Here is a 27,206-nt window from a genome sequence, read left to right on the forward strand (position 1 = left end):
AATCCTCAGCATCCCCAGCCACCGGCCTACTTTTCGATTTCTACTTTTCTTTCAATAATATATATATATATATATATATATATATATGTATGTATGTATGTATGTATGTATGTATGTATGTATAAATGCGCATATTGCGATGGGACAAGGACTTTAACCCCAAACGATAAATTAAGTGTGTCTGGACAGACATTTGATTTTTATTTTTTCCTTGATCTTAATCTAAGGACGGATGGGCCGACTTTTTCCTAATACATATCATGTAAAACTTCGTAACATATAAATTTTGATACGTGATTTCACGCAATACAAACTTTCGGAGAATTTGCTGAAGCTAAACAAAAATATCATAAATTTTTTTGTGCACACATTCTGAGAGTAATATTTAAATTTGTCCAAATGTGCTTTAGGCTTGTGGGCTCGTGAGAGCCTAAGCCAGCCGTCATGCCCACGATTGATTTACTGAGACAACCAAAAGAATCCGACTCTAAACTAATTTAAAGAGGATAAGGCACATTTGAAATGATTTTTATTATTTATTTTTTTCATTAGTATTTGTAATTTCAATTTGTATTTGAGAATCAGGCTCTCATGGTGCCTTGACTTGAGAACACATGTTATATTATTAAATTATGTCTTGAAGTTGGGTAGCCTGTATGAATAAATGTCCAAGTTTGACCGGACAAGGAAATAAATAAAAGAAGAAGATCAGATCATTCATTTGTGTGGTTGACCCAGTAAATTTCCCTCATGGATCCTTTGTGTCTATTATAGGGTAACTTCACCATACGGTAGGAGCTCGAGAGCTCCAAATTGGGGCCGCCCGGCCTGCTTAGTAATCTAGATAAGCTGACATGACAACATTCCTATTTTTAATGTGCCGATGCCCACATAACCAACTTCTCGAATTCTCCTTTGTATGGTTGACAAAGTCGTTCTAGGATTTACTTAAGTCCGAAGAGTTTGTTGTTTTGTCTTATCCAAGAGTAAAGAGAGAAAGGAACGAAAGCTAGGGTTTGCTTTTTAACTTTTGTTCTTTCCTGTAATTGCGGCGCGAATATATACAAGAAAAAGCTTGTGTGCAATGAATTTATATTTAATCGAGTTGGACTTTAGGCTTTTTTTTTTTTTTTGGTCAGTGACTTTAGGTATAATTTAGGAATAAGAAATGTTCACACATGTAAGTGACTGTAATTTTGATTCTTTAACTATAGCTGATTATTTATTACTAGCTCTCCCTATAAATGTAGATACTAACACTGAGATTGAACCGCATAAATCTTTTGTGTCATTTATTATTTATTATTTTTTCTTTAGTTCTCTCGCATTGATTTAATTGCAAGATTTGGGATAGTTTCCATTTTGTCCTGCCACATTTAATTTAATGAGAAATGTTTGATTTTTAAATAATTGTCTTAGGATGCTCTTTCTATAAAATCATTCATTGAGCGTTGAATATCTTGGATATTTCTTTAGAATTTCATGTGCTTCTCTCTAATAATGCTCTTCGCTTCCCGTCTAATTTTCCCAAGTTTCTAGCTTTGTCTTAATTTTCGCGACAAATTTAAAGCTGACGCGTTCTCTGTTGACCGACAACTTTCCAAAAGCCGAAGGAAGAGAGAGAGAGAGAGAGAGAGAGAGAGAGGGAGAGGGAGGGGAGAGAGGAGCGTCCAGCCCAGACGACGTTATTACAGGTGTCGGATGCGCGCGAGTTGTCTAGATCCGCTGATTTCGCACCAATAAAAGAATCGGAAGATCATATATTTATCGCTTACCGACATCTACACTTTATCTAAAATATTCTATCTCGTGGCATGCACGATTAATGCCTTGACAATCGGATTGTCCGAAAAAGAAATACGTTTGACAAGTATTTTCGAGATACTCTTAACACGACTCTAATATGAAAATCAATCAAGATACCAAAGTGCTTCTGAAATCGACTTCTCAACTCCTTATCCTTTAAAAATTATCAATTCGGCTCAATAAAGAAGAAATGCTTGCATTTTAATGAATTGTGCTACTGGACAGCTTCCGCATCGAATATCACACATAGCAAATTCTTATGTAACATTCAATTCAAATGAGCATAGAATTACATAAACCAAAATTCCCCAAAGAAAATATCAAGCGTGTTCTTTTCTTTTTATAAATATATTATTTATCAAGGATCTATCCCTTCCATTAATACACGCCGCATACACGTAGTCACCGCCAATAATATTCAAAACGTAAGTTTTCCGAAAAATCAGGGCGGATAAGGCTCGTGATTATCTCTCCTCCGACGTCGTCGTCATCGTCTTCTTTCTCCGTTTTGAGCACGCCTCCGATTATAAATTGGGGAGCCAGGCCGAGCCCAAACCAGAGTCAGATCCCATCTTTGCTCTCACCTGATCAAACCCATTTAGAGCGAGAAGAAGAAGAGGAAAGAAGGAGAAGAGGAGAATGTCGGGAATCATCCACAAGATCGAAGAGACCCTCCACATGGGAGGAGGAGGCCACAAGGAAGGCGAGCACAAGGAGAAAGAGCACAAGGGCGACCACCATGACAAGGAGCACAAGGAGGGCTTCTCCGACAAGATCAAGGACCAGATTCACGGCGGCGACCACCACCACGACAAGGAGGGTCACGAGAAGAAGGACAAGAAGAAGAAGAAGGAGAAGAAGCACGAGCACGGCCACGAGCACGGCCATGACAGCAGCAGCAGCGACAGCGACTGAAGCCCCCCGACTCACAGTCAGGTGATATTTCACGTTAATTCCTTTTATCCGAGGCATGGATCGAGAGAAACATGTCTTTGCCGGACGGATAGCTGTTTTTGTTTTGCCCTTTAAATTTGTCAGATCTGAGGGTGCGTTCGGTGTTGCAGGCGACCGGCACCGGATAGGAGCGAGGGCGTGCCGGCTGACTTCGTCCTTCTCGTATACTCGTATCATATTAGAGGAAAAAGAAAATAGCGATAGGAGTTTTGTATTTGCTGCTTCGCTTTTAGTCCGATGGCATGCTGGACGTGCATCTTATGTAACTACTAATGTATTTCTGAAAATAAAATGATTTTCATTAACATTCTCGTTCCAACTAAGTTTCAACATGTGCCACATGAGTTCCATTTTGGGATCCACACAATCAATGATTTGGATTTATATCGATCCATGTGTGACTTATGGTCCGGTCGATAAGTTCTCACTCACAGGTTTCCGCCGTAGGATACATTTGCTAGTTTTGGATTAGATTTGAAGTGACGTAAATGGTGGCAGGGGAAAAGAACACGAATCATTTTCCGGGGAATCGTTTGTTGGATGTTCGACGGTCGCGAGTATCATTGTTTAGACATCGATGTATGCAACAAGGAGGCCCATCGTCCTAGCCTAAGCCCTTTTTATGAATCAACCAAATCTTCTGGAGAGCAATGAGGAATTAGGAATTAAACTGAGTAATAGAGTTAGCTTCGTACCGATGAACCAAATAAATCTCGTTTGTTGGATGATTTTAGCTATCACGTGAATCTCACTTTATGCAACGGTTAAGTTAGATAGAATCCATGTAAGACATTTTCTTATAGATATTTCAAACTCCAACCAGGCATTATGATCACCAACTCGATGAATTGTCTAAGGGCGTGATCCTTACCAAAAAAAAAAAAAAAACTTCATGTAATATGTTGAAAATGGGAAAATTGTTAAATTTTTTTAAAATCTATTTTATAGTGGCTAATTCAATATTAAATCTTTCAATTTTGTCAATTCAGTTATAAACTTTTTAATCGTGTTAATTTAACAATAGACCTTTTAACTTACCAAACAAGTCGTAAATCATTTAACGAATTACTAATTTAATCATTTCAATTAATTTTGGTCGACCCAATCCAATAAAAAAATTCCCCCATTTTTTTATTGATTTGTAATATTTTATTCTTTATTTATTTTCTTTTCCTTTCCCACTTTTTACATAGAGTTAGTAGAGTTGCTAGCCACTGGCCAAGAGCCGGTGATCTTTGTTGGCCACTAAGCAAGGGTCAACGTCGGGCGACCCTAGACAGACCATGGATGATGGCTTCAAAGCCCTTGCCGGCTTGCGGATGAGGCTAGTTGGATCTAACGAGGACAAAGCGGCCCTCACCCGCCCTCTCTGTGGTGACAATAACCTGGGTGAGGCTTGCAATGCCCTTGTTAGCCACAATGAGGGTCGCAACCCTTGCCTACGGTCAAAGAGGGCTTTGCAGTGCTCACCCAAGGTCTGATGAGGGTCACCAACCCTTGCTCAATGGCTAGCAAAGGTCAGTGGCTGCATCGGGCCTCTAAAAAAAAAAAGGAAAAAGAAAGAAAAGAATAAAATATATAAAATAATAAAGAAATGGGAATTTAAAAAAAAAATTAAAAAAATTATCCATGCTAGCACAGTAAGTCAACAACACTAAATGAGCCACCATGTCACCCACATTCAGCCAAAATCAGCTGAAAGGACCAAATTTGCAATTTGTTAAAAGGTTTAGGACAAAATTAGTACAATTAAAAGGATTATGATTGAATTGTCATTACTATAATTAAAAGAATTATGACTAAATTGGCAAGTTGTCAAAATATTTAGGATTGAATTAGTCGCAGTACAATAAGTTTATGAATTTTTAGATAATTTTTTATTTGAAGACAATTAAGTATTTCGCATGTGATCTCGCATCAATATGTTATACGGTAAACTCAATGGAGAGTACAAGTGCTCTGTAGTCTAGGCTTTGAGATTGATGTACAATAACACCATCGACACGATTGGGCCTGTGCCAGGCCGGGCCGGGCCGTTAGGCAAAAAAGGGTATGGGAAATGTGTTTCGTGGGCTTAACCATAATTGTCAATTGTACCTTGAAAGATACCAGCTAGAATATGCTGGCAAAGGTCTCCGGAATTGCATATACTGTCGTGATCCATCAAATGGGTTTGAATCTCGGACTACTTGTTGATGATGATAAACAACAGGGCAAGACGGAGAGAGGAAATTGAGTCTTCGTGTTGCACCATTGCACTCCGTATTCTATCTGATTAGCATTAGGATCAAAGAAGCTAATTTCTTCTAAGAAAATTATCCAAAATTTTTTTAAATCTATTGTACTTTAATCAATCGAATACTAAAATTTTTAATGTTACTAATTGATTCATAAACTTTTTCACATTTTTCTTATTAAGTCTATCTGATCAATTTTAGCCAGAAATCGCTAATATAGATACGGACAGTGCCACGTGAGATGAATGGTATTGATTTGGACAATTTTTTGTTTCATATTTTTTTTAATTGAAATTTTGTTATTCTTTCTTGTTTTTTCTTCTTTTTTTCTTCCGTCCCATCACATCAACAGACGGCGGCCTTGTGGCCAAGTTTGGGCAAAAATGTTTATCATTTATGGAGTACATACCATTCTGACTATTTTGGTCGTGCTTCTTCAATCAACTTCCGGAAAGAGTGTCTTCTTAGTATATTCTAATTTAATTTATCAGTCAAATTTTGGATTAAAGCTATCTTTAATTGTCTTTAACTGGAAATTAAAAAGGGAATCTACTTTTGGAAGGGCTGACGTTAAATAAATAAATAATCACTTTGGGACTTAGGAGAGACGGTGTCAATTATGATTTCTGTTTTTGAATACGACAGAACTTTTTTGGACATAAGTCAAAGATTTTCACGCATCTAAGAATTAGAATACTTTCGCATATCATTTATTAAATATAATTTTTATCCTCAATGAGAAATTCGGATAAGGCTTTTGATGTGGTTGAAACTCGAACCAAATGCACGTTTTAGTATCGTTTCATGAAATTTCCACAATTTTAAAACTTCAAATTTTGAAGTACTAAAATTTGGATTTTAAGATCGTTTCCGTTGGTAATCATATCTTCCATTGAGGTTTACATACTACTCTCATTCATTCAATGGTGGTTGGTTGTTTTAAGAAAATTAAAACCCTTTATCAGTGAAAGATGTGAGAATATGCTTTTGTATAAGGAGATTAGCTATGCAAGTGTAGTAACTTCTATCTAACATATACTAGAAGAGTTAAAAGAGATAAAAGATATTTTAAGATGGGATTTATATTGGTTTGACCTTCTATTTTTGGCACACTTCAAGTAGAGACGCAAATAAGGTAGTGGATTGAATTGCAAAATTCCAGCGGTGTGGATCTCTACCTCACAATTGGTTTTCTAACCCCCCAAAATACCCTTTGAGCTTTATTGTATTTGTAATCTCGTTTTATGTACTTGAACTCGTTGATAGAGTAATGCAAGTTCTATTTCTGACACCCCCAAAAAAAAAGGACCTTTCCCTTGGCACTCTTTACTCTCTCAACTCTAATAGCCATGAACAAGACTCGAATCCATCAAGTAATTGCCGAAATTTTACGGTTTATAAACAGTGCTCCCACTACAAGAAGTTTAGAAGACGATTCCACAAGCACAAGCACCTCTTACAACCCTATCATCCCCGCTCTTCCTAGATTTCAAGAATTTGGCCCTCACGTAGAATTGCAATCTGAAGACAAACGCTGCACGAGTGAAAGCTAGAGTGCATGTTGCAAGTTGCAACATATTGAGATTGCAAGTTCGGAGTTACTTTTGATGTGTTTATAGAGGCCTTTAACCTCCAAAGCGATAGCTGGGAGCTGTTCCAGAGTCCAATGAGCCGTTGACCAGCTTCTCTAGCAATCATCCCAGCAATCTGCACACAATTAGAGTATCCTCACAAGGGCAAAGCAGGGTTTTTCCATTAATTGAGCATTTTGCTTGTGTATGGTCCGCATGACTCGGAATTGTCTTCACAAAAATGACAAAATTGCCAGATCTTCTCTTGGGCTCCTCTCTAGGGTTCCAGAGTTTGAAAATCGGATATATCAGTTTAATTAATCAATTTTATAAAGCAATCTCAACAAGTCTCCTATTTGGCCGTCTCCTAGGCAAAATGGACAATGTGGTCCAGGCAGCATGCGTTTTTCTATGTGTTTGTAAAGCAAAGACCGGGAGAGAGAGGGGGGGGAGGACCGGGGACGGTAAGCAGAGAGGGCCAATGCGGATGGTGGCGACGACAGTTATGACGAGAAGCAGAGGGACTAGGGTTAGCGGAGAAAGAGGGAAGGAAGTCCCCCTTTTGATGGATACATACGACATTTTTAATGGGGAGGCTATCTGAAATTTGAATAGATTTTGATCTATCTTTTCCTTATTTGTTTGAAGGAAAAAGATAAACTTACTAAGATTGGTATGTAAAAATTGATTTACGGAGCAATACGTTTTGTTGATTAACATTATGATATATCCTTAACTAAATCAATTGTGTAAAATAATTGCAACGAGTTTACGAAGCCGTATGCTTAAATTACATTTTAGTTAGGTGAAGCTCATTTGGGATTCTTGGCCCACTCTTGGGATCTATTGAACAATCAACTTTACTCAAATTAGATGTGTCAAAATGGATTTATAAACTCATTTCTTAATCTATATTTAATGAATTTAGTTACTATATGGATTAGTTATATTCAATAAATATATTTAGATCAGTGAAACTTAGGACAACACGTGTTAAATGGGTTTACAATTCATTAAGATCCAACCCACCTTTATGACCATTTCTTCATTCTCTTTTACTGTCGCTCAATTCCGCACTTGCTCATTCCGTGATCTCACCTTAGTTTTGAATATGAGATGGAAGTGTTTTAACTATACCGATCATGTCGGGTCATTAGATTTATATTGTATGGAAATAGATCACAGCGAGTATAATTAATTAATTTAGATTAAATAATTTTTTATTTGACCTAAATTCAATTTGATCCACACATTTGATGAGTCGAACTCAAGTATCGTAGCCACCTGTGTCACCGTATCAAGAAGGCATCTGCATCATTATACAAGATGGAAAGGGAATTACAAAACAGTTTATTTTGAGGACGGGGATTAAAATGCTCTTTTTCGACGAATGGAGACGCAGGCAAAATAGCCTTCGCGTGTTTTGTGGGGGAAAATGGGGGCGAAGCATTGAGACTGACGATAGACGAAAGGAGAGGTGCGACCGACCGGGTACAGTTTTTTTTGGTGGGTAAAATTGCGAAGAACGCTTTCCAAAATGACTGAGATTATACAAAGGGAGAGGTGGGACCGACCGGCTACAATGTGGTGATCGAGGATGAAGTTTTTTTTATAACAAAGATCAGGGATGAAGTTTGAGGAAGTGAGTCCTGGAATGCGATGTGACATTTTCCGGAGTTGTGTTTAGACGGTGAAGTTTGAGGAAGTGAGTCATGTGATAGACGAGGGTCCCATCGTCTAATTCTACGATGACGAATCAAGTTGGTTCTTCAAAACTCAAGATGGGACCCATCTTGAGTTTTGAAGAATCAAGTGGTTTTGATCAAGTTGGTTCTTCAAAACTCAAGATGGTCCCATCTTGAGTTTTGAAGAACCAACTTGATCAAAACCAACTTGATTCGTCATCGTAGAATTAGACGATGGGACCTCGTCTATCACATGACTCACTTCCTCAAACTTCACCGTCTAAACACAACTCCTCAAACTTTATCCCTGATCACCACATCGTAGCCAGTCAGTCCCACCTCTCCCTTTATAATATCATCCTCTGCCTCGTGGTCTCTTCATTCTCTTCTTTCTCTCTCTATCCCTTGCACTCTCGCCACTGCATTAGACTCCATTGTTCTCGATTCTGTCTCCACCGAGGTAGGATCCTTGCATCGCTAGCATTTCTCCATTCTTAGGCTGCACAACTGAACGAGTTACACTAGTTACTTACCTGTTGTTGATGTTTCTTCGATGATCCAGAGAAAATGGCGTCCCACGTCGTTGGATATCCTCGCATCGGCCCCAACAGGGAGCTGAAGTTTTCCCTGGAATCGTTCTGGCATGGAAAGAGCACCACCAAGTATTTGCTGGAAGTTGGGGATCATCTCAGCTCATCCATCTGGAAGCAGATGGCTGCCGTCGGCATCAAGTACATTCCTAGCAACACCTTCTCATACTGTGATCAGGTGCTTGACACCACCGCGATGCTCGGTGCTGTTCCTCCCAGATATGGTTGGAGCAGTGGCGAGATCGGGTTTGACGTTTACTTCTCGATGGCCAGAGGAACCGCCTCTGTCTCTGCTATGGAGATGATCAAATGGTTCGACACCAACTAGTAAGGACGACAGATCTTAGACAAGTTACCGAGTAGAAATTAATTTTGTTTTGATGATTAAATTTAACCCATCCATCTCATTTTTTGGTCCAGCCACTACATCGTCCCTGAATTGGGCCCGGATGTCAACTTCTCTTACGCTTCTCGCAAGGCCGTCGAGGAGTACGAGGAGGGCAAGAAGGTAAAATGCAGGTCTTATTATTGTTTTCTTTGTTCTCCACAGCCCATTCGATTGGATTTATATTCAGCCTAAGCCCAGAAATGGAGTGTTTTTATGTTCTGGTAACCCGATACTCATGCGACCCAAACCGGATACGAATCGGGTCGGATCGTAATGGGCTATCGGGTTTAGACCATTCAGGAAATTCTCCTAAAGTCCATTTCATGTTCCCCTCTGTAATTTTTCTCTCCTTCCGCCATTCCCCGTCTCACTATTTTCGCCGCCGCCGCCGCCGCCTCCGCCTCCGATCTCGATGGCAACCGCCGAAAGCCTCGGATCTGCCCGACCATCCCCTGACTCTCCCCTCTTCCAACTCCCATCCTCTGCAACGGTCGACCCGGGGCCAACAGCGGTCGATCGTGGCTGATCCGAGGCCACGCCCAGCCCTAAATCTCGATCTCGATCTCTCTCCCCCCCGGCGCCCTCTCTCGGCGCTCGTCCTCGTCGACAAATTCTGACTCTTTTGTTGGTTGTAATTTGTTGTTTAATTTTCGTCTTCCTGGTGCCGTTGCATAATCCTAGCATTATTTAAAGCTATATCTGTTTCCGAATTCATTTGCTAATTTCCAGCTTGGAGTAGACACTGTTCCGGTCCTTCTTGGCCCGGTCTCCTATCTGCTGCTATCCAAGCCTGCAAAGGGTGTGGAGAAGACCTTTTCTCCTCTGTCCCTTCTCGGGAAAATACTTCCCATCTACAAGTAAGATAATGAACTCCTCTCTCGCAGTTTTCGTTTGCTCGTGTTTGAATACTTTTCCTGATCAATGATAAAATCATGCAGGGAAGTCGTGTCTGAACTTAAGGCTGCTGGTGCTTCATGGATTCAGTTTGATGAGCCCACCCTTGTGTTGGATCTTGATTCTCACAAACTGCAAGCATTTACTGAAGCATACTCGGAACTAGAATCATGTCTTTCTGGCGTGAATGTTGTCGTCGAGACATATTTTGCTGATGTTCCTGCTGAGACATATAAAGTTCTTACTTCCCTGAAGGGCGTCGCTGGATTTGGATTTGATTTGGTCGATGGAACCAAGACCCTTGATTTAATCAAGGGTGGGTTCCCCACAGGCAAGTATCTCTTTGCTGGAGTTGTTGATGGGAGGAACATCTGGGCCAATGATCTTGCTGGATCGCTCAGTACCCTGCATGTTCTCGAGAGCATTGTGGGGAAAGGTACTACTTCCTGCATATGTTATTTCCAAATAGTGTATTTTGATGATCTGTTTGTCATTTATGCTTAAGTTGATATCTGATAGACCTCATTTATCTACAGACAAACTTGTGGTCTCCACCGCCTGCTCTCTTTTGCACACTCCTGTTGACCTAGTTAATGAGACCAAATTGGATAAGGAAATCAAGTCATGGCTTGCATTTGCTGCTCAGAAGGTCATTGAAGTCACTGCTTTGGCCAAGGCATTGGCTGGGGAAAAGGATGAGGTATGGTTCGTTATCTTTTTGTTAAAGATTATGCTGAAAAGCAGCATAATATGCCCACACTGTCATTGTTGCAACTAGTTAGTATTAACAGTGGTGGTAATCCATATCATTAGCTTATTTACTAGAATTAGTTGCTTCTATTCTATTCTGAATTGTCATTGGCAGAAACCGATGCAGTTAACTTGTGGTGGGTCTCTCTACTTACTTGCTGTACAGAGAGCTACATACATATTGCAACAACTGGATAAATGCAGTCACTGGGGTTCAAATTTCTTAATTGAAACTAGGCCTGTTAACTAGCACCTTGAAACTAGGCCTGTTAACTAGCACCTTTGGGGTGTTTGTTAACCATAATGTTCAATTTCTGAAGTATTGATTACTATTGTCATGAGAGGGTATATCAATCCTTACTGTGGATGACTCTGTTTTCAGGAATTCTTCTCTGCCAATGCTGCTGCTCAGGCCTCAAGAAAGTCCTCCCCAAGAGTCACGAATGAAGCTGTCCAGAAGGCTGTATGTTCTCCTGCTTATTTACACTTCATCTTTCATGATTTTAATGTTATCAATTAAACGGTAGTACTGATTTCTTCAATTCTTGATCTTCTTGTGTCTCTCAGGCTGCTGCTTTGAGGGGCTCTGATCATCGCCGTGCCACAACCGTGAGTGCTAGACTCGATGCTCAGCAAAAGAAGCTTAATTTGCCAGTCCTCCCAACAACCACCATCGGCTCCTTCCCTCAGACCATTGAACTCAGGAGAGTGCGCTGTGAGTACAAGGCCAAAAAGTGAGTAAAACGAGATCTTTTCTAATTAAACAATGTTGGATATGACATGGGCTGACCCTTACTGGTCCTCTGACTGTATAGAATCTCTGAGGAAGAATATGTTAAGGCCATCAAGGAGGAAATTAACAAAGTTGTCAAGCTTCAGGAGGAGCTTGACATAGATGTCTTGGTTCATGGGGAGCCTGAGGTAAGACTTTGAATCTGTTACTGTGATTAAGACATTATGTCGAATAAATAGGCAGCATCTTTTGATCTATGTTTTACATTTTTAACTTCTTGATCTGGACGTATCCGATGCAGAGGAATGATATAATTGAATACTTTGGGGAGCAGTTGTTGGGCTTCGCTTTCACCATGAATGGGTGGGTGCAATCTTATGGATCTCATTGTGTGAAACCACCCATCATCTATGGTGACGTGAGCCGCCCCAAGCCAATGACTGTCTTCTGGTCCACTATGGCCCAGAGCATGACTGCACGCCCGGTGAAGGGAATGCTCACAGGCCCTGTCACCATTCTCAACTGGTCCTTTGTTCGGAATGACCAACCCAGGTACGAAAGAACCTCACGTGTGCATGGGATCGATGAGTATTGGGACTAGAATAATAAATCTTAATTTCACAGGTCCGAAACTTGCTATCAAATTGCCTTGGCCATCAAGGACGAAGTTGATGATCTTGAGAAGGCAGGGATTAATGTTATCCAAATTGATGAGGCAGCTTTGAGAGAGGGCCTGCCACCTAGAAAGTCTAAGCAATCTTTCTACTTGGATTGGGTTGTCCGCTCTTTTAGAATCAGTCACTGTGGTGTCCAGGATACTAGCCAGGTCCCTTCATAGCTTGATTTTCCATGCGGTTTGTTCCATTTTCTACGTATACTGATTCCATTTGGTGGATATTACGGCAGATCCACACTCACTTGTGCTACTCCCACTTCGAGGACATCAGACGCTTAATCATTGACATGGATGCTGATGTGGTCACAACCGAGAACATTAGCTCTGATGGGAAGCTCCTTCTGATTTCCTGTGAGGGAGTCGAGTATGCTGCCGGGATTGGCCCCTCTCGGAGAATTACATCAACTGAAGAGATTGTGGACAGAATCACAAGGACGTTTAATTGGCTCAAACCAAAAGGAGTGTGGGTTATCCCTGACTGTTTACTCAAGACTCGTAAATACACTGAGGTCAAGCCCGCGCTTGCGAACATGGTTACTGCCGCCAAGCATGTCCGTGCCCAACTTGCCTTCTGTGAGGAAGCGGTAAACAGAAATGGGGTGTAGACTTCCCCCATAAATCTATTTTTCCTCTACACGAGAGTGCATTCCTTTCTTCTTATCGAGCTTCTTTATGGATTGTTCGGAGTCGTACTGTTTGGGTTATTTGGTTTTTGTCCTTGCACCCTCTTTCTACCTTAGAACATGTTTCGTGTTTTTAAGATGATAGAAAATGGAAAAAAAAAAAAAATTACCTCACGTGCATCAACATTGTTATTTCAACTTCTCCTTTAATGGGTACCGTCCCTTCGAAAGAATCTTTCCTGCTGTTTCTTTTGAAGGCACCTCTCGTATCCGCTGCCAAATGCATTAGCTGCTCATGATACGGCAAGCTTAAAACGAGTCTTGTCCATGGATGAACGATTCCACTATCAAGTATAATATATTGATTGCAGCACTGAGTGCTGAGTTTGAATTAGTACGAGTTCAGGTAGCGCGAGATACTCAGACTTGATGCGCCGCAGTGCAAAACTGTAATTTTTGAGTTGCTGTATCGGCTCCGTCAAGACTTGAGATAACAAATTAGCCATTGCAAAGGTTGTGCGGAGTTAAGCTTGTGTTCATGTCATGGACTAATGATGTGTTATTCAATGTTTAGTTCGAAATAGCTGTTATGTTCTTATGGTTAACTGTTTTCTTACACTCAGTCGAAAGCTATAGACGAAATAAGTCTGCTTGACCTCCTCCTCTTAAGACATCCCCAGGAGTAGATTTTTATTCATTCATTCATGCAAGTTTACTTACTAGCATTTCCCCCAAAATCTTCTTCTGAAGCAACTTTCCGAGGCTTTCAAGTTCTCGCTAATTCGAAACTTAATCAGCCTGATGTAAAAATGAAAAAAGTTAAACTAGCAAAAGAAGTTAAAATCAGGAGGAAAGCAACGCATCTCCCATTCTCAAGTTGTTTCGCCGGTTTTGATTCCCGTGAAAAATCTTTCACCAACGCTGTGCTTTGGTTTTATTATAGGAGACTCCGATTCTGTGTTGAGTTTTGGATAGAGAATGTCCAATGCAAAGGGAATTTTATTTCCAACTTGCATGTACAACCCTTGATAATCGTTGCCTAAATGACTCAGACTAACCACTGCTAAGCACAAATCACACCAGAATTCAATTAATGATGTAATTTGGGCACTAATAACTGGATAGCCTAAACTTTGAACTCAAACTATGCCGGAATTCAATCTACAACACAACTTGTTTTAGGTGTAAAGTTGGAATTTAATTAACAATGATACTCTGGATAACGTTGGAATTGAATCAACGATGCTGGACTTGTGGAACAAAATCGGAATCTAATCGATGATACTGGACTAACTAGAGAAACATGCCGGAATCTAATCAACGGTGGGAATCTTGAAAACTACGATTCAATTGCAATAAAATAAAGATAAAGTAAAGGCAATTGATGTGTTGTTTGGGGGGCCTTTCTCTTCGGAGAAGCTGCGGTATTTATAGGGTGGACTGATGTTCTTTAGTTGGTTGCTCTTTCTTGGTCACTACTTACAATCTCCACATTTTTCATTCCTTCCGGACGATCTTATCTTTTTAACAACCGCTTCCTAACCCGTCGACAATGCTTGTGCAACTTTCTTGTCAAGCAAATAACTATTTCTTATATTCGCGCACATTTCTCCCAATAATTATTCTCGTTTGAGTCCTACTACCAAATCCCATATAATCTTAAATCTGGTGCACTATCCTCATAACCTGACACGTGGCCATCAATGACCTGGCCGTTGACTCTGGAGTTGGTTTCTAAAATTTCATCGAGGCTTAGCTTAAGTAGCCTCCACGAAAACTGTTTTTCTTTAATTTCGTGAGCCAAAACAGGGCGTTTTGTTCAACCAAAACTGGCCATCAGGTACTTTTGGGTGTCAACACAAGTTGAACGGTGAAACGTCCTCCGAACAATTTCGCTGGAAACACAAACCGGCCGACGTGGCCACGGTCCATTTACAGTTCTACCCTTTCTGCCACAGTCTTCTTAAAATATTGATTCTGACAAGAATTTTAGAAGAATTTAAGAGGCTATGATGTATTGGCGATGGAACATCAGTGTCGGTGAACAAAATTTGTTTATGATGTTCTCTTCACGAGTAACATATAAATTGTACACTTAGTATTCAAATTACAACTCCTCCCGCTCATAACATCATTTTGGACAATTTCTGTCACTTTTCGAGTAGAGTTTTACTCCATAAATGTAAACGAGACAATTTGGGTGTATTCAAAGAGATAAGCTGCAACAAAAATATTCGAACATTTCCTGTATTATAAAAACCGTATCTACAGATCAATTTAGTATGCACTACTTAACTATCCACACGTATTAGAACGTTTTGATTCGGAAAGATAATAAATCATTGATTCTTACTTGGTGAAGATGACACCCGATGAGGTAATTATGTGATTAATAATTTTAGCACCACTTAAGCGTTATTTATTTATTTATTGTGCCCAAGAAATTCATTGATTTTGTCTTGAAGTCAAGCTAACATATAAACCTGGCCAAAACAGAAAAAACAAGCTAATATGTAAATCAAATTCGGTTCGCCTGGACCAGAAACTAATCTATGATTAGAGATAAGGAACCATGCACATGACATATAGTTAAAAAAGGGCAATCCAATCTTGACTTGCCTAGTGAATATTTACTTTTAATAGAATTCATATACGCCTCTTAATTAAAGGAAACAATGGCACTGCCGGTCTTTGAACTTTTTCTTGTTATTCAAAGTAATACATTAACTTGTTTTTTCGTTCAATTTAGTCCCTAAATTCTGAAAATCAACTCAATCTAGTACTTCCGTTTAGGTGTTGCACCACGTCGCTTGTATTTTTCCGAAGTAAAATGCTGAGTCAGCTTTGAGTTGGTCAAAAAATGATGTGGCTCGCCACATCCCTTTGAGTTTCAAGTCGCATCTTTTCCTTTACTTTCTTTTTTTCCTTTTTCTTTTCCAGACTCTTTATCCCTTCTTCTTCACCTTCTAATCAGTTGGTATTGCCGGTCATCACCACCATCATCGTGGCATCCATCACCGCCTTCATCATCTTCAACCTCTCCATCACCGCCATCACCATCATCGTTCTCCATCGCACCAGGACCACCGCGGCTTTGTCTCCCTTGAGCATTGGCCATTAAAAATGCTCTCTCTATATACCCTTCTCCCTCAAATTTAAAATTGAGGCCTGCGCCACCTCATGTCTAAGGTCGTGACCTTCGATCCGAGGTCACAGATTATCCCTGGTCGAATGCCGACGCCTGAGATATGAGAAGGGCACCACCACAACAAGGACGATCACGAGAAGAAGGACAAGAAGAAGGAGAAGAAGCACGAGCACGGCCATGACAACAGCAGCAGCAGTGACAGCGACTGGGTCCCGTTTCACAGTCAAGTGATATATCATGTTCATTCGTTCATCTGAGGCATAGATTGAGAGAAACATGAGCATTGCCGAACCAATCACCGTTTTTGTTTTTTCCTTTATATTTGACAGATCTGAGATTGTGTTCTGTGTTGCAGGCAAACGGCATCGGATCGGAGCGAGGGCGTGTGCCGACTGACCTCATCCTTCTTGTCTAGTCATATTATATTAGTGAATAATAATAATAATAATAACAATAGGAGTGCTGTATTTGCTGCTTTGCTTTTAGGTCAATGACATGCTGGACGTGCAGCTTATGTAAACTATTAATGTGTTTTGTGAAAATAAAATGTTTTCCATTAACGTTTTCATTTCGGTTAAGTTTCGACAACTACCACGCAAGAGAATTTTATATCGAATGCCTTCTACATCATGCAAATTAAGTTTGTTTGGATTGTCGATTGCATGGGTTCCACAATGGAATCCACATGATTAATGATTCGGATGATTTTGATCCGATTTATAGTCTGCTCACATAGTTTTTTGCCATGACATATATTTCCACAAGTGAAGTGAGTCTTTTTTTAGAGTGACTAGTAATTAGGAGTGAAGCTTAAAACAATAGTTCTCGAAAGCAATAGACCAATCCGATATGCAATTTGTTGGATCATTGTGGCTCTCGTGTGAATCTCGCTTTATCTAACCGCTCGGATAACCTGATTTATAATGAGATCGAATTCATGTAAGACTCTCTTTTATAAATATTTCAAACACCTAATTAGGCCGTACGTCCTTATTTGCAACACTTGTCTAATGCACTCGATTGCGAAGGATAAAACCTTACGCAATAGGTTGATAATAATCAAGCATATGATCTGTGACCTCATAACAATATGTCACGATAAAAAGAATGAAGTTTTCTCTATGTAGAATACAAGCGTACCATAGTCTGCTCCCATGAGATCGGTGTACAACTTCGCAATGGCCGGTAAGCCATGCCGGTCCAGGAACTACAGCCTGACACGATCGCGCCGGTGCTGGGTCAGGCCCGTTAGGCAAAAGGGCGGTCTTGGAAATGTGTCCGGTCGGCTTTTGCATTTTCTTGAACCCCGCAACATGGGCTTGTGATGCTCTCTGTGACTGCACATGCTCTCGCGATTCAACAGTAGGATTTTGGATCATTGCGCCACCTCGTTAAATGATGATAAAAAAGCAAGATGGAAGGAGAAATCTACACTCCGTTCTGTTTAATTAGCGTCATTACTGAAGAAATTAATGGCCTCTTATACTTACAGTAATGCTTCGGGGGTTCTTACTTGACAGAGGGCCTTGACAAATTGCTCTTGTAGCCAAAATAAATAAAGGTAGTACATTATATTTATATGGTTCAGTTCAGATGACCTACCTTCATGAGGAAAATGGTAAATAATTTCACTATAAATATAGAACGGAGGGAAGAATCATATTCAAATCACTCAAACAATTTTAATGCTTCACATTTGCTTTGTAGCCAAAATAATGTCTCGGTCTCATAAATGATTACACAATCTCAATACAAGATTTATTTTCCCTAGAACACGGTGTAATTGACGAGAATCCTTGCCACTTTGCACATACAGCACTAGGGGTGAGCGGTTCCCGGTTCCTTACAGGTTTCGCCTAGAACCTGGAACCTACCCGCAGGTACAGGTTCCTAATTTTTTGGAACTTGGAACCTACCCGTCAAAACCAAGAACCTGTAACCTACCCTGTCACGGGTTCCGCGGTCGGTTCAGATTCCAACAGGTTCTTTTTTCTCTTTTTTGTTTGTTTTATTTTTAGTTTTAAAAAATGATAATGAACATGGTACACATTTACATAAATGATTAGCAAAATTAGGATCCCTTGGTTAGGAAAATTGTCTAAATAATATACAAAATTGACTAGGTGAAACATACCATGCAGCAGCAAGGAGAAGTTGCCTCCTGTTATATAGTCATATATAAGGAGCTTCTCATCTTTTGAGTAGTAATATGCACGAAGTGGAATGACATTCAGATGCTGTCCTACCCTTTGCACGTTGTCCATTTGCTGCTCAAACTCTCGTTTCTCCGCCACCGCTTCCTTCAGCCTTTTCACCACCGACAGTTGATAGTGAGGGCTGCACTTGAAAAGCTCCCAACATACTTGCGTATTCAGCAGGGCATTCTTGCTTGAGAAGATGGCAAGATAACGAGAGATTAATATCGGGAATCTCGGGTTGTGAGAGAAGAGCAACTTGTTGGAGAGGTTCTTTGAAGACAGCCGAGGAAGTCAATGATAAGTTCTTGTTGAAGCTTAAGCAAAGGATTGAGATGGTTAGGCATTTGAATACCCCAATCAACTGATGCGCGAGAAATGGAAAAATATTTTAACCCACTTCTAATCCAACTTTGCACCTACAGAGAAGTTCAAATAAATGAGGTTCAGTGGATTAACAATAAAGGAAAAAGTAGTAGCTAATTGTAAAACTATCAAAAACAATTGTTGTTTTTATTGGCACTCAAAAGGAGATACTTTTGAGTTCCTAGAATGGTTATAGTTGATGTTGATGGACTCTTGGCCTTGAAAAAAACGCTCAATTATGTTTTCACCTTTATTAGTAGAAAAAGAAGGCTCTACAAATAATATGAACTGAGCCACCTTATTCATGTCGATTGAACAAGCAAGCTGCTCAGCTTCATTCTATCCTAAGTGAGGTGGCATGATAACATGCCTTTACAAACCTCTTCCACCGATTGCGATACATATGAAAGCCAACAACATCACCAAATAATAGATACGCAACTCATCACCGAACGGCCACTTCAATTGATTTGAGTTATCTTTGTAGCAAAACCTTCAGCTTTTATGACTGATTTCATTGTAAGACCCCAAGTTTGCTCATTATCTCCTTTCCTAAATAGTAACTTGAGAATTCTAAAAAAAGCGATTGCGGTAACCCCTTGTGTTTGAAAAGTTTCAAAACATGGTCCAATACAGATTATGGCACTGTCCAGTAAGATGATCTTTGTTTTAAAGCCTCTTCATGTCAATGAAAATATTCTCCTAATTATCCAACACACTCCTCAAATAGCAATCATCTATTATGGAAGAAACAAAATAGCAATCACCCACGGTTAAGGAGGAGGCCAGATGTGCTTCATTTCCTTTCTTTTCCACAAAACTTTACTCTTTCCAGTCAACTGAAAAACTCAACTTATCAAGCTTGCCTACAAATTTGTATAGACAGAAATCGCAGAAGGAAGACATTTGTCTGAAGATGCTACCCCAGTTATCCAACTTTTATTAAAGCGTTGCTCAATATTCTAAAAGTGATGCCCAACTCACATCAAGTGCATATAAAAAGATTAATTCAGCTGAAAGAAGACAACAATGGAACATTGCCTTTCTTAAATAGAGAGGTTAGACATTGTCTCACCTCATTTAAATGAAATGGTGGCTTTATGAATTCTGGTAAAGGGAGGATGATGTCGGTGCATGTTTCAGAGAAAAGAAGAGAGATGATGAACTTGTCTATGATGTTGAAAGTGAAAAACAATTTCCGGGATTTTAAAATTTGAAGTCATTTTCCTCATTTTTGGGTGTGGCTTTTCCTCTTGATGAAAAGTTTTTCACTTAGACCAACTAACTTTCCAGCATCAAACACCATAATAAGATGAACGCGCTTTAACACCATAATAAGATGAACGCGCTTTTTTAACAATCATTTTCAAAGAAACAAGCAGAGCCAACAAAAAAACAAGCAAAATTTTCATGTTGTGCTGATAGATTGCCGCCAATGTGATCAATATTAAACAGCATGAAGAAACTACACTATCCCACGCAGTACAGTCGAAATCTCATTCAAAAGTCCCCCCAAATATTAGCACAAAAGACTCTCTCCACAGCTCAACATCAGCCACGATAGAGAGAAGGTGCCCAACAATTTGTCAACAGTTGCGCAACACTTCCCATAATTCAACCACAGCTCTCACTAAGCAGCACGGACAATATCAATCTCCACGCAACATAACCAATCTAGACCCTAAAGCGGATTCCATAGAAATCCCAATTCCCAAGGAGAAGCCGGAAGAACATAAAACTCACCCGTCTTGCGAACATTAACCTTCCGCTTATTGGGTTGAGGCTAAGTAGGCGCATCATTCGCCTCGCGAGCCGCTCTCTTCGCCAATTTGGTCTGATGCCTCTTCCCCTGTGTGGTGCGCCAAGTAGTTCCCCTCGTTGTTGTGCAGCGTCAAGCAAAGCTTACACTCATAATTGCAACCACCGAAACAAGCCCGGTGCCACCGTCGGCCCCATAAAAACATCAAATTGACGCGAAAGCCCGGTGGGGGGGACCGATTGCGAGGGGGAAAGGAAGGGCGAAGTCTGAACTGCCGTGGTGGTTGTGCATGAAGTAGGGGTCCTTGGCGAGATCGATGGTCTCGAGGGCGTGGCGGCGGAGGCGCTCGCGGCGGTCAATGGCTTCGTTCTAGGCGGAGGCGGCGCCCCTACTCCTGGGCTTCGAACCCCACTCCCGATCCATTCTCTCGCCGTCGTCGAGCCTGAGTCGGGGTCGAGGGAGTCGAGACGCTGGAGTGGACCGAGAGAAGAGAGTGAACGAACTCGAAAGTGAAACCGAGGGAAGTCGCGAGAAGAGAGGGGAATAGCAGTGAAAACCAATTAGGGTTTTCGGTTCCGGTTCGGTTCGATTCGGAACAAGAACCGGAACCGAACTGGGAACCGCCGATTCCCAAAATATAGAATCGGGAACGGAACCTCTCTCCTTGGAACACGGAACCGAATCGGAACCTGCAGTTCGATTCTCCGGTTCCCGGTTCTACCCGGGAACCATGCTCACCCCTACACAGCACGGCACACCTCTGCTCACGTCAACAAAGCTTGCTCCCGGCCTCCCACGAATGAAGGATGTATTATAATATACAAAAACGCAAAATTGAGTAACCGATTTCAATCATGGGAACTTTTTTTTTTTTTTGTCAGTCCTACTCTTTTCCTACTCTATACTCATTCTCAGACTTTTGCCCTGCCTCTTGCAGGGCGTTGGAGTCGAAACCCATTCTTAAAACTTACACGTTCCCATCCTATCCTTCCCTGAGAATGTGGGGATTTGAACTCCTCACCTCCCCCTTCCATGTTGGAAGGGTGGCGTAGGCGAATCCCGGTGGTTAATCATGGGAACTTATGTTCCATGTGAAGAAGCCCAATTCCGTCAATCATGGAAACATATATTCCATTAATTGTTCTTTTGAGTAAAAATTTACAATATCAGTGCCCATGGTTTTGTAATTAAAAGTTATTTTTCTGGAAACACTAAAGGAAAACGAAGTTTTTGGCAAGAAAGAGAAAGTCTAGTTGCTTTTAGCAAGAAAAATTCAGGGAAATTGACATATATTATTCGTATTGTTGATATCTAAATTTTGGCGAGTTCGATTATTTATTTATTGCATAGAAAATTAGGAGGTAATTTTATCCCAAAAAAATAATAATTACATAGCATATAAATTTAGATGCATTTATTTTTTAATTTGCATGTTTTGTATTTTATTTATTGGACAGGTGGTGAATGGGTTTGAATTAATGTTTCTGAGCTCTAGTTTGGCAAGCTAGACTAGGCCCATGAAAGGAACAAATTAGCCCAAGCTTGTTATTTTTTTAATTAATTATGTTGTGAGAAATTGAGATTTGATGCGATATTACGGTGAATTTTTTAAATTTAAGAAAATCGCATCACAATCTTATCTTTAGCAATAGGCGGTAAAATCATTAGAGGATATTCGGGATATAAAGAAAATAAAAGGATTTTTGTGATTATAGGGGTTATAAGCAATCTTCGTATGAGATGAAATATTCCCAAAAATTGCATTTGTTTTCCCTACATAAGGAGTGCACGAAAAAGAGGGGCTTTTCTAGGATTTCTTTCCGGTTGACGAAGGAAGAAACACAAAAGTCAAAAGGTTAAAAGAGAGAGGAGGGAAGAGGGGTTTTCGGTTCCTTGGAAAAAGAAAAGCAGAGAAGTGACGTGAGAGAGCAGAAAAAAGAAGGAAAAAAGAAAAAGAAAAGAAGAGGAACAGTGTTCTCCTTCACCGATCACGCTTCTGCCTGTTGCCGGAGCCATCCCCTGCTGTCTGCACCACCGATCCGCCCTGCCGGCGTCTGCTGCTGCTGCCCGCCGTGCCTGCGCTCGCGCCGCTGCGCCTTTGCCTCCGCCGCGCCCCGCGTCGCCTGCTGCCCGAGTCTTCCGCCCAGACACAGCAACGCCGCCCCGCCTTCACCGGTGGTCCGCGAACTAGCTGCCGCAACCCGCATCAGCACCGGCGCCCCCTGTTGCCCGATCTCTTCGCGCAACCACCGCGCCAGAGCCGTCTAACGCCGCCCCTGCTCAGCCCGCGCTGACCTGCAACACCCTCTGCCAGAGCCTGAGTCGAGCCACTCCACCCTCTGCCCGACGAACTGCTCCTCCGTTGCAGCCCGACGCCGATCCTCTGCCGTTGCTGCCGAGTCGCTCCCACCAGCCCGACGAAGCTGCTGCTGTGCCGATCCGGGTCTCCGCCCGAGCGCCAGACACCGCCGGGTTGCTGCCCGAGCGCTGACATCCGCGCCTCCTCTTCCGCCTCGCCGCCGCCCAGAGCCGAACCCCTCGCACGGCACCTCCTGTTCGCGACCTGCAGCGACCCGCCAGTCCCCACGCCGGAGATCGGACGACCCTGACCGGTGCCCGACGGTGACCAGCCACCGCCACGCCCAAGTCCCGTGTGAAAAAGAAAAGGAAAAAAAGAGAAAATCAATTTAGGTAGTTTATTTTCATTTTTATTTTTCGTTATTATTGTACAAATTAGAACCTTGGATTTTGATGAATATTGCGGGCATTAACCACAGGGGTTTTTGTCCAAATTATTGTAGTTATAATCTGATCCGTAAAACGTTGGATCATTTTTTAATTACATTAATTTTTGGGCATTTGGATAGTATTTTAACTGTTAAATCATTATAATTATTAATTTGGTTAGTAAGATTTCGGATAAAATTTTTAATTATTTTGAACCATTTTTATATATGTCGAGATGTTTAGGGTTAGAGTAATCGTTAATTTAACCTATGAGACAACATGTTATTTTTTCGACTATTTTAATTCTTTATTTGTTAAATATCTTGATTGTTTAGATTTAATGTTTATTTGATAATTACTTATCATTAAAAAAACACTAGAAAATAAATAAAAAATCAAAAATGAAATCTTGCATCGAGAACATGTTGGTTTCGTAAATTAGGATTGCATTTTTAGATAGTTTTGGAATAAATTAGGATTGATTTTAGATAATGTTTGCACATTTAGATAATTTCATTTTCTTAAAAAAATAGTTTTCTAAGATAAGATAGGGTTTAAGGCAAATTAATCCATAAAATAAATTAAAAAATGATTCGTTTTAGATAATTTAATTAGGGTTTTTATTAATTCCGAATTTCAATAAAAAAATACAAAAAATATTAGGTGCATAGTTTGCATAGTAGGTTCATTTAATTAGAATTTGTCTGTTAGTAAAATTAGGTTATTGACAATCATGTGTAATTCTCCTTGTTATTGTTTCATAATCTTCATGTTGTGGAAAATAATGGTGCATTATATACTATGCCCAAAGGAGAGTTTGTGATGTGCTAATTATTTTGTAGAATTGTTCATTGCCCATAATTGATCTTATTGCATTATATGTGACAACACTACAACTGTGTTTTATTTTAAGAATGACAAGATTATCAATGCATGTTTATCAATTTCGAATTTGTAGTTAGGATGCATGTTTCAATTTCAAGATAAAAGAAAACCCAAAAAATGCTTTGTGTGTTTAGTTCTTTTAATGGAAGTCTTTTGATTGTTTAATAGTGATTGAGCATTCGTGTGATCACCATTTTTCATAATAGAGATTTATGTTAAAATAAATCAAAGTTGCTTACAAAAATATTTTGGAAAATAAAAAGAATGGTACCGAAAATGCATTAGAGAAATCTAGTGTAACCAAATCCCCATACCCTTAGTCTAAAATAATTCTCTGTTATTTTACTTAGGTGTCTAATCGACCTATTGTAAACTGATTAGTGGCGACTCTTAGATAATAATCATTTGCATGTTAAATATTTGAATCTTAAGTCACGAATTTGTATGGACTTGGAAGAGTCCGAGCTAAGTTTAAAGACTTAGTAGTCTATTAGCCTAAACTTAGGTGGTGCACCCGAAAATTAGGGTGCGTTTGGGAACCACTTTTGGGAAAAGTTTTTAGGAAAATGCAAAGATCTTTGAGTTAAAAATATTTTCCAAAATGCAACCGTGTTTAGTAAATTGTACTTTGAAAGCCCTTTGTAAGTATCTTTGAGTAAAATGGTGTTTGAGGAAATTACATTTATAAACAACTTTAGTGATTAATAAAAAAAAAATTATCAAAAAAAAAAAAAAGTTCACCAACGGCCTTGGGGTCGAGTGGCCTCCAACAAGGGTCGCCCGACCTAAATCTAGGTCCGCTGGAGGTCGCGCGACCTCGCGGCAACTAGATATGGTCGCGTGGAGGTCGTGGCGACGCGACTCGCCGGGGTCGCGCAATTGGCCGGTGACGGTCACCGCGACCTCGCCGACCTCAGCCATGACCTCGCCAGCCTCTTGAGCTTGTCTACGCTGTTGGAGAAGAAGATGAACAGTAACATGGGCATTTCAAGAATGCTCAAAGCCCAAGGTAGCCTAGGACTTGCCTTGGGCTTTCAGCCTTGCAAATGCCAGCATCTCCCCAAAGCCTCTTGAAAAGTGGTTCCCAAACACCTCCATTTTGGCCCAAAGGCCTTTAGCCTCTTCCAAAGCAGTTCCCAAACGCACCCTAGGTCGCGACACATATACTTTGGCCTAATGGGTAATATCTTTTTAAAATTTTTAATTTGTTCAATATAGATCATGAACTATTAGTGAATGTTTACAAACTATAAAAATGAGCATAGTTTCCGGTAGAATCGAGAACTAGTCTGGTTCCAAGTTCCAATGCATCTCAGTCTTCTTGGTGGTTCTATTTCTTTAGGAATCTGGAATCAAACTGAGAATAAGGGAATCGTGACTCATGAGTGAGGTGGTGGTTCACTCGTGCTCCTTTTTAGGTTGTTCTCCCTTTTTCAATATCCTCTTTAGCTTGTGCTTTAAAACAAGTCAACGTTTAACTTGATTACGAAGAGATCAATAGCGTTTCAAAAGCTTGTTTGGATGCATTTATCGAGCATTTCCAGTGAGAAAGTTTTCATTTTCGATGCTCGATCACATAGTGTTAATACATCACAAGCAAAGTTTGATGTACTGAAGTTCGCAATGCTTTCACTATTTAAAATCCTTTTTGTATCATACCAAGAAGAAGGAAAAAAAAACCTTCGGGTACATTAATAAGGCGACAATCCTGCGATGTTCAAACAATTCATGTTTAACGTGGTGTTTTAAATTAAGGGTTCTTTTGTTTCGAGGGAAATTGTTTTCCGACATTTAGATGTTTGAATGATGGAAAACAAATTGTTCTACCAAACGTTTTCCATAAATTGAAAACAATAAGTTTAGATTTTATGTTACGTGTTTTCAATTTTTTATTGTTTATTTTATTTTACATGTTCATCTTTTACGAATTATTGCTGTTGACAAATGAGAAATTTTCATTTTTGTTGTTGCATTTACTTTCATTTTGATTAACTAAAAATGAAAAAAAAAAAAAAACTTGTTAGATCATGGAACTGACCCTAAAACCTATGATAGGGCAGATTCTAGGTTCGAGGACAATACATGATAGGTTCCAAGTTCTAAAAAATGAGAAAACTGTAAAGAATCTGGAACCACTCACCCTTACTAGATTATATAAAGATATTCACTATTGTCCATCCATTAATTAAAATTAAGAAAATTGTGGATCACTGAAGTAAGATATTTATAATGGACATGTTAATGCCCTAATTTTTTTTCCTTTTCTAAATTAGTAAAAAAAAAAAAGGCATACTAACTCATCTTTTAAAAAATAAAACTCAGCATATAATCAGTCATGTTATCAAATAAGGATTGACTTATCATCTAAGTAAACCAAAGGACTACATTGAATATTTACCGATAATTCATGGGCCACATTATGTAAATTTAAAATTGAAAGATGATATCATCTATTGGATAAAAATTGGAAATTATTAGTGTCATTCTCTCTAAAAATATAGAAGGTTTCTCTTGGTCCCAACTTTCTTGCTGCAGCGTATTAGTGGTGTAAGTGGTTCGATTCAATTCGGTTTTTTGGAAAATCGAACCAAACTGAACCGAACCAATAAGGAAATTCACTAAATCGAGCCGAAATCCCAATTCAATTCGGTTTTTTTATTTTTACTTTTGTTTTTGCTGTTATATTGTAAGATTAATTTTTCAATCAGATTGTCTTTTGCCCAACAAGATAAAAACTTCATTGGTTTTCATAAGAATTTCATTTTTTTAATTAGGTGAGAAAATAAATTAAATATATCATTATTACTTTTCCAAATGAAAATCATTTTGTGAATGCTACCATGTGGAAATAAGCAAAATGTAATATTAAATTCTGTAACAATTCAATTACCTTAATATTAGCATTTTACTTAATATTTTATCACTTTAAAGACACCAAAATCCTTATTTTTGCATGAAATCTAATGTAACATGTGAGGTGTATAATACATATAATAGATAATGAAGACTTGAGGACACAATCCATGGTTGCGTATTTTGTATTATGAACTCGCATAATAGGCTTGGAGAAGAATTGATCATGCACATCTTCGGGGATATCATTAGAAATATCAATGGTACCAATAAATGAATTTAATTACAAAAAAATTAATGAATTTTATATTATCTTAATTTACTAATTATAAACTAGACTGATCATGAAATGGTGGAGTGGTCTAA

The 27,206-nt window shown here is 39.7% G+C and overlaps 2 protein-coding genes across 2 annotated transcripts; both read left to right on the top strand.

Annotated features, from left to right (window-relative positions):
- The first annotated feature begins 2,295 nt into the window (after window positions 1-2,295).
- On the top strand, window positions 2,296-3,071 carry LOC120289400 (protein SRC1-like). Its single transcript, XM_039304231.1, has 2 exons — window positions 2,296-2,742; window positions 2,871-3,071. Exon 1 carries the CDS (start codon window positions 2,446-2,448, stop codon window positions 2,719-2,721), a length of 276 nt encoding a protein of 91 aa, XP_039160165.1. The 5' UTR covers window positions 2,296-2,445; the 3' UTR covers window positions 2,722-2,742; window positions 2,871-3,071.
- Window positions 3,072-8,820: 5,749 nt separating this feature from the next.
- Window positions 8,821-12,988, top strand: LOC104429354 (5-methyltetrahydropteroyltriglutamate--homocysteine methyltransferase-like). Its single transcript, XM_039304228.1, has 11 exons — window positions 8,821-9,170; window positions 9,264-9,351; window positions 9,961-10,088; window positions 10,170-10,561; window positions 10,662-10,825; window positions 11,258-11,338; window positions 11,443-11,609; window positions 11,691-11,796; window positions 11,910-12,160; window positions 12,233-12,434; window positions 12,515-12,988. Exons 1-11 carry the CDS (start codon window positions 8,821-8,823, stop codon window positions 12,887-12,889), a joined length of 2,304 nt encoding a protein of 767 aa, XP_039160162.1. The 3' UTR covers window positions 12,890-12,988.
- The last annotated feature ends 14,218 nt before the right edge of the window (window positions 12,989-27,206 follow it).

The sequence above is a fragment of the Eucalyptus grandis genome, chromosome 11 (assembly GCF_016545825.1).
Source record: "Eucalyptus grandis isolate ANBG69807.140 chromosome 11, ASM1654582v1, whole genome shotgun sequence".
Lineage (NCBI taxonomy): Eukaryota > Viridiplantae > Streptophyta > Magnoliopsida > Myrtales > Myrtaceae > Eucalyptus > Eucalyptus grandis.

Excerpts from the sequence above, each read along its gene's own strand:
- LOC104429354 (XM_039304228.1), top strand. The coding sequence starts at position 8,821 with ATGGCGTCCCACGTCGTTGGATATCCTCGCATCGGCCCCAACAGGGAG. Across the intron at positions 10,089-10,169 it reads AAAATACTTCCCATCTACAA|GGAAGTCGTGTCTGAACTTA; the intron begins GTAAGATAATGA and ends AAAATCATGCAG. Across the intron at positions 10,826-11,257 it reads TGGCTGGGGAAAAGGATGAG|GAATTCTTCTCTGCCAATGC; the intron begins GTATGGTTCGTT and ends CTCTGTTTTCAG.
- LOC120289400 (XM_039304231.1), top strand. The coding sequence starts at position 2,446 with ATGTCGGGAATCATCCACAAGATCGAAGAGACCCTCCACATGGGAGGA.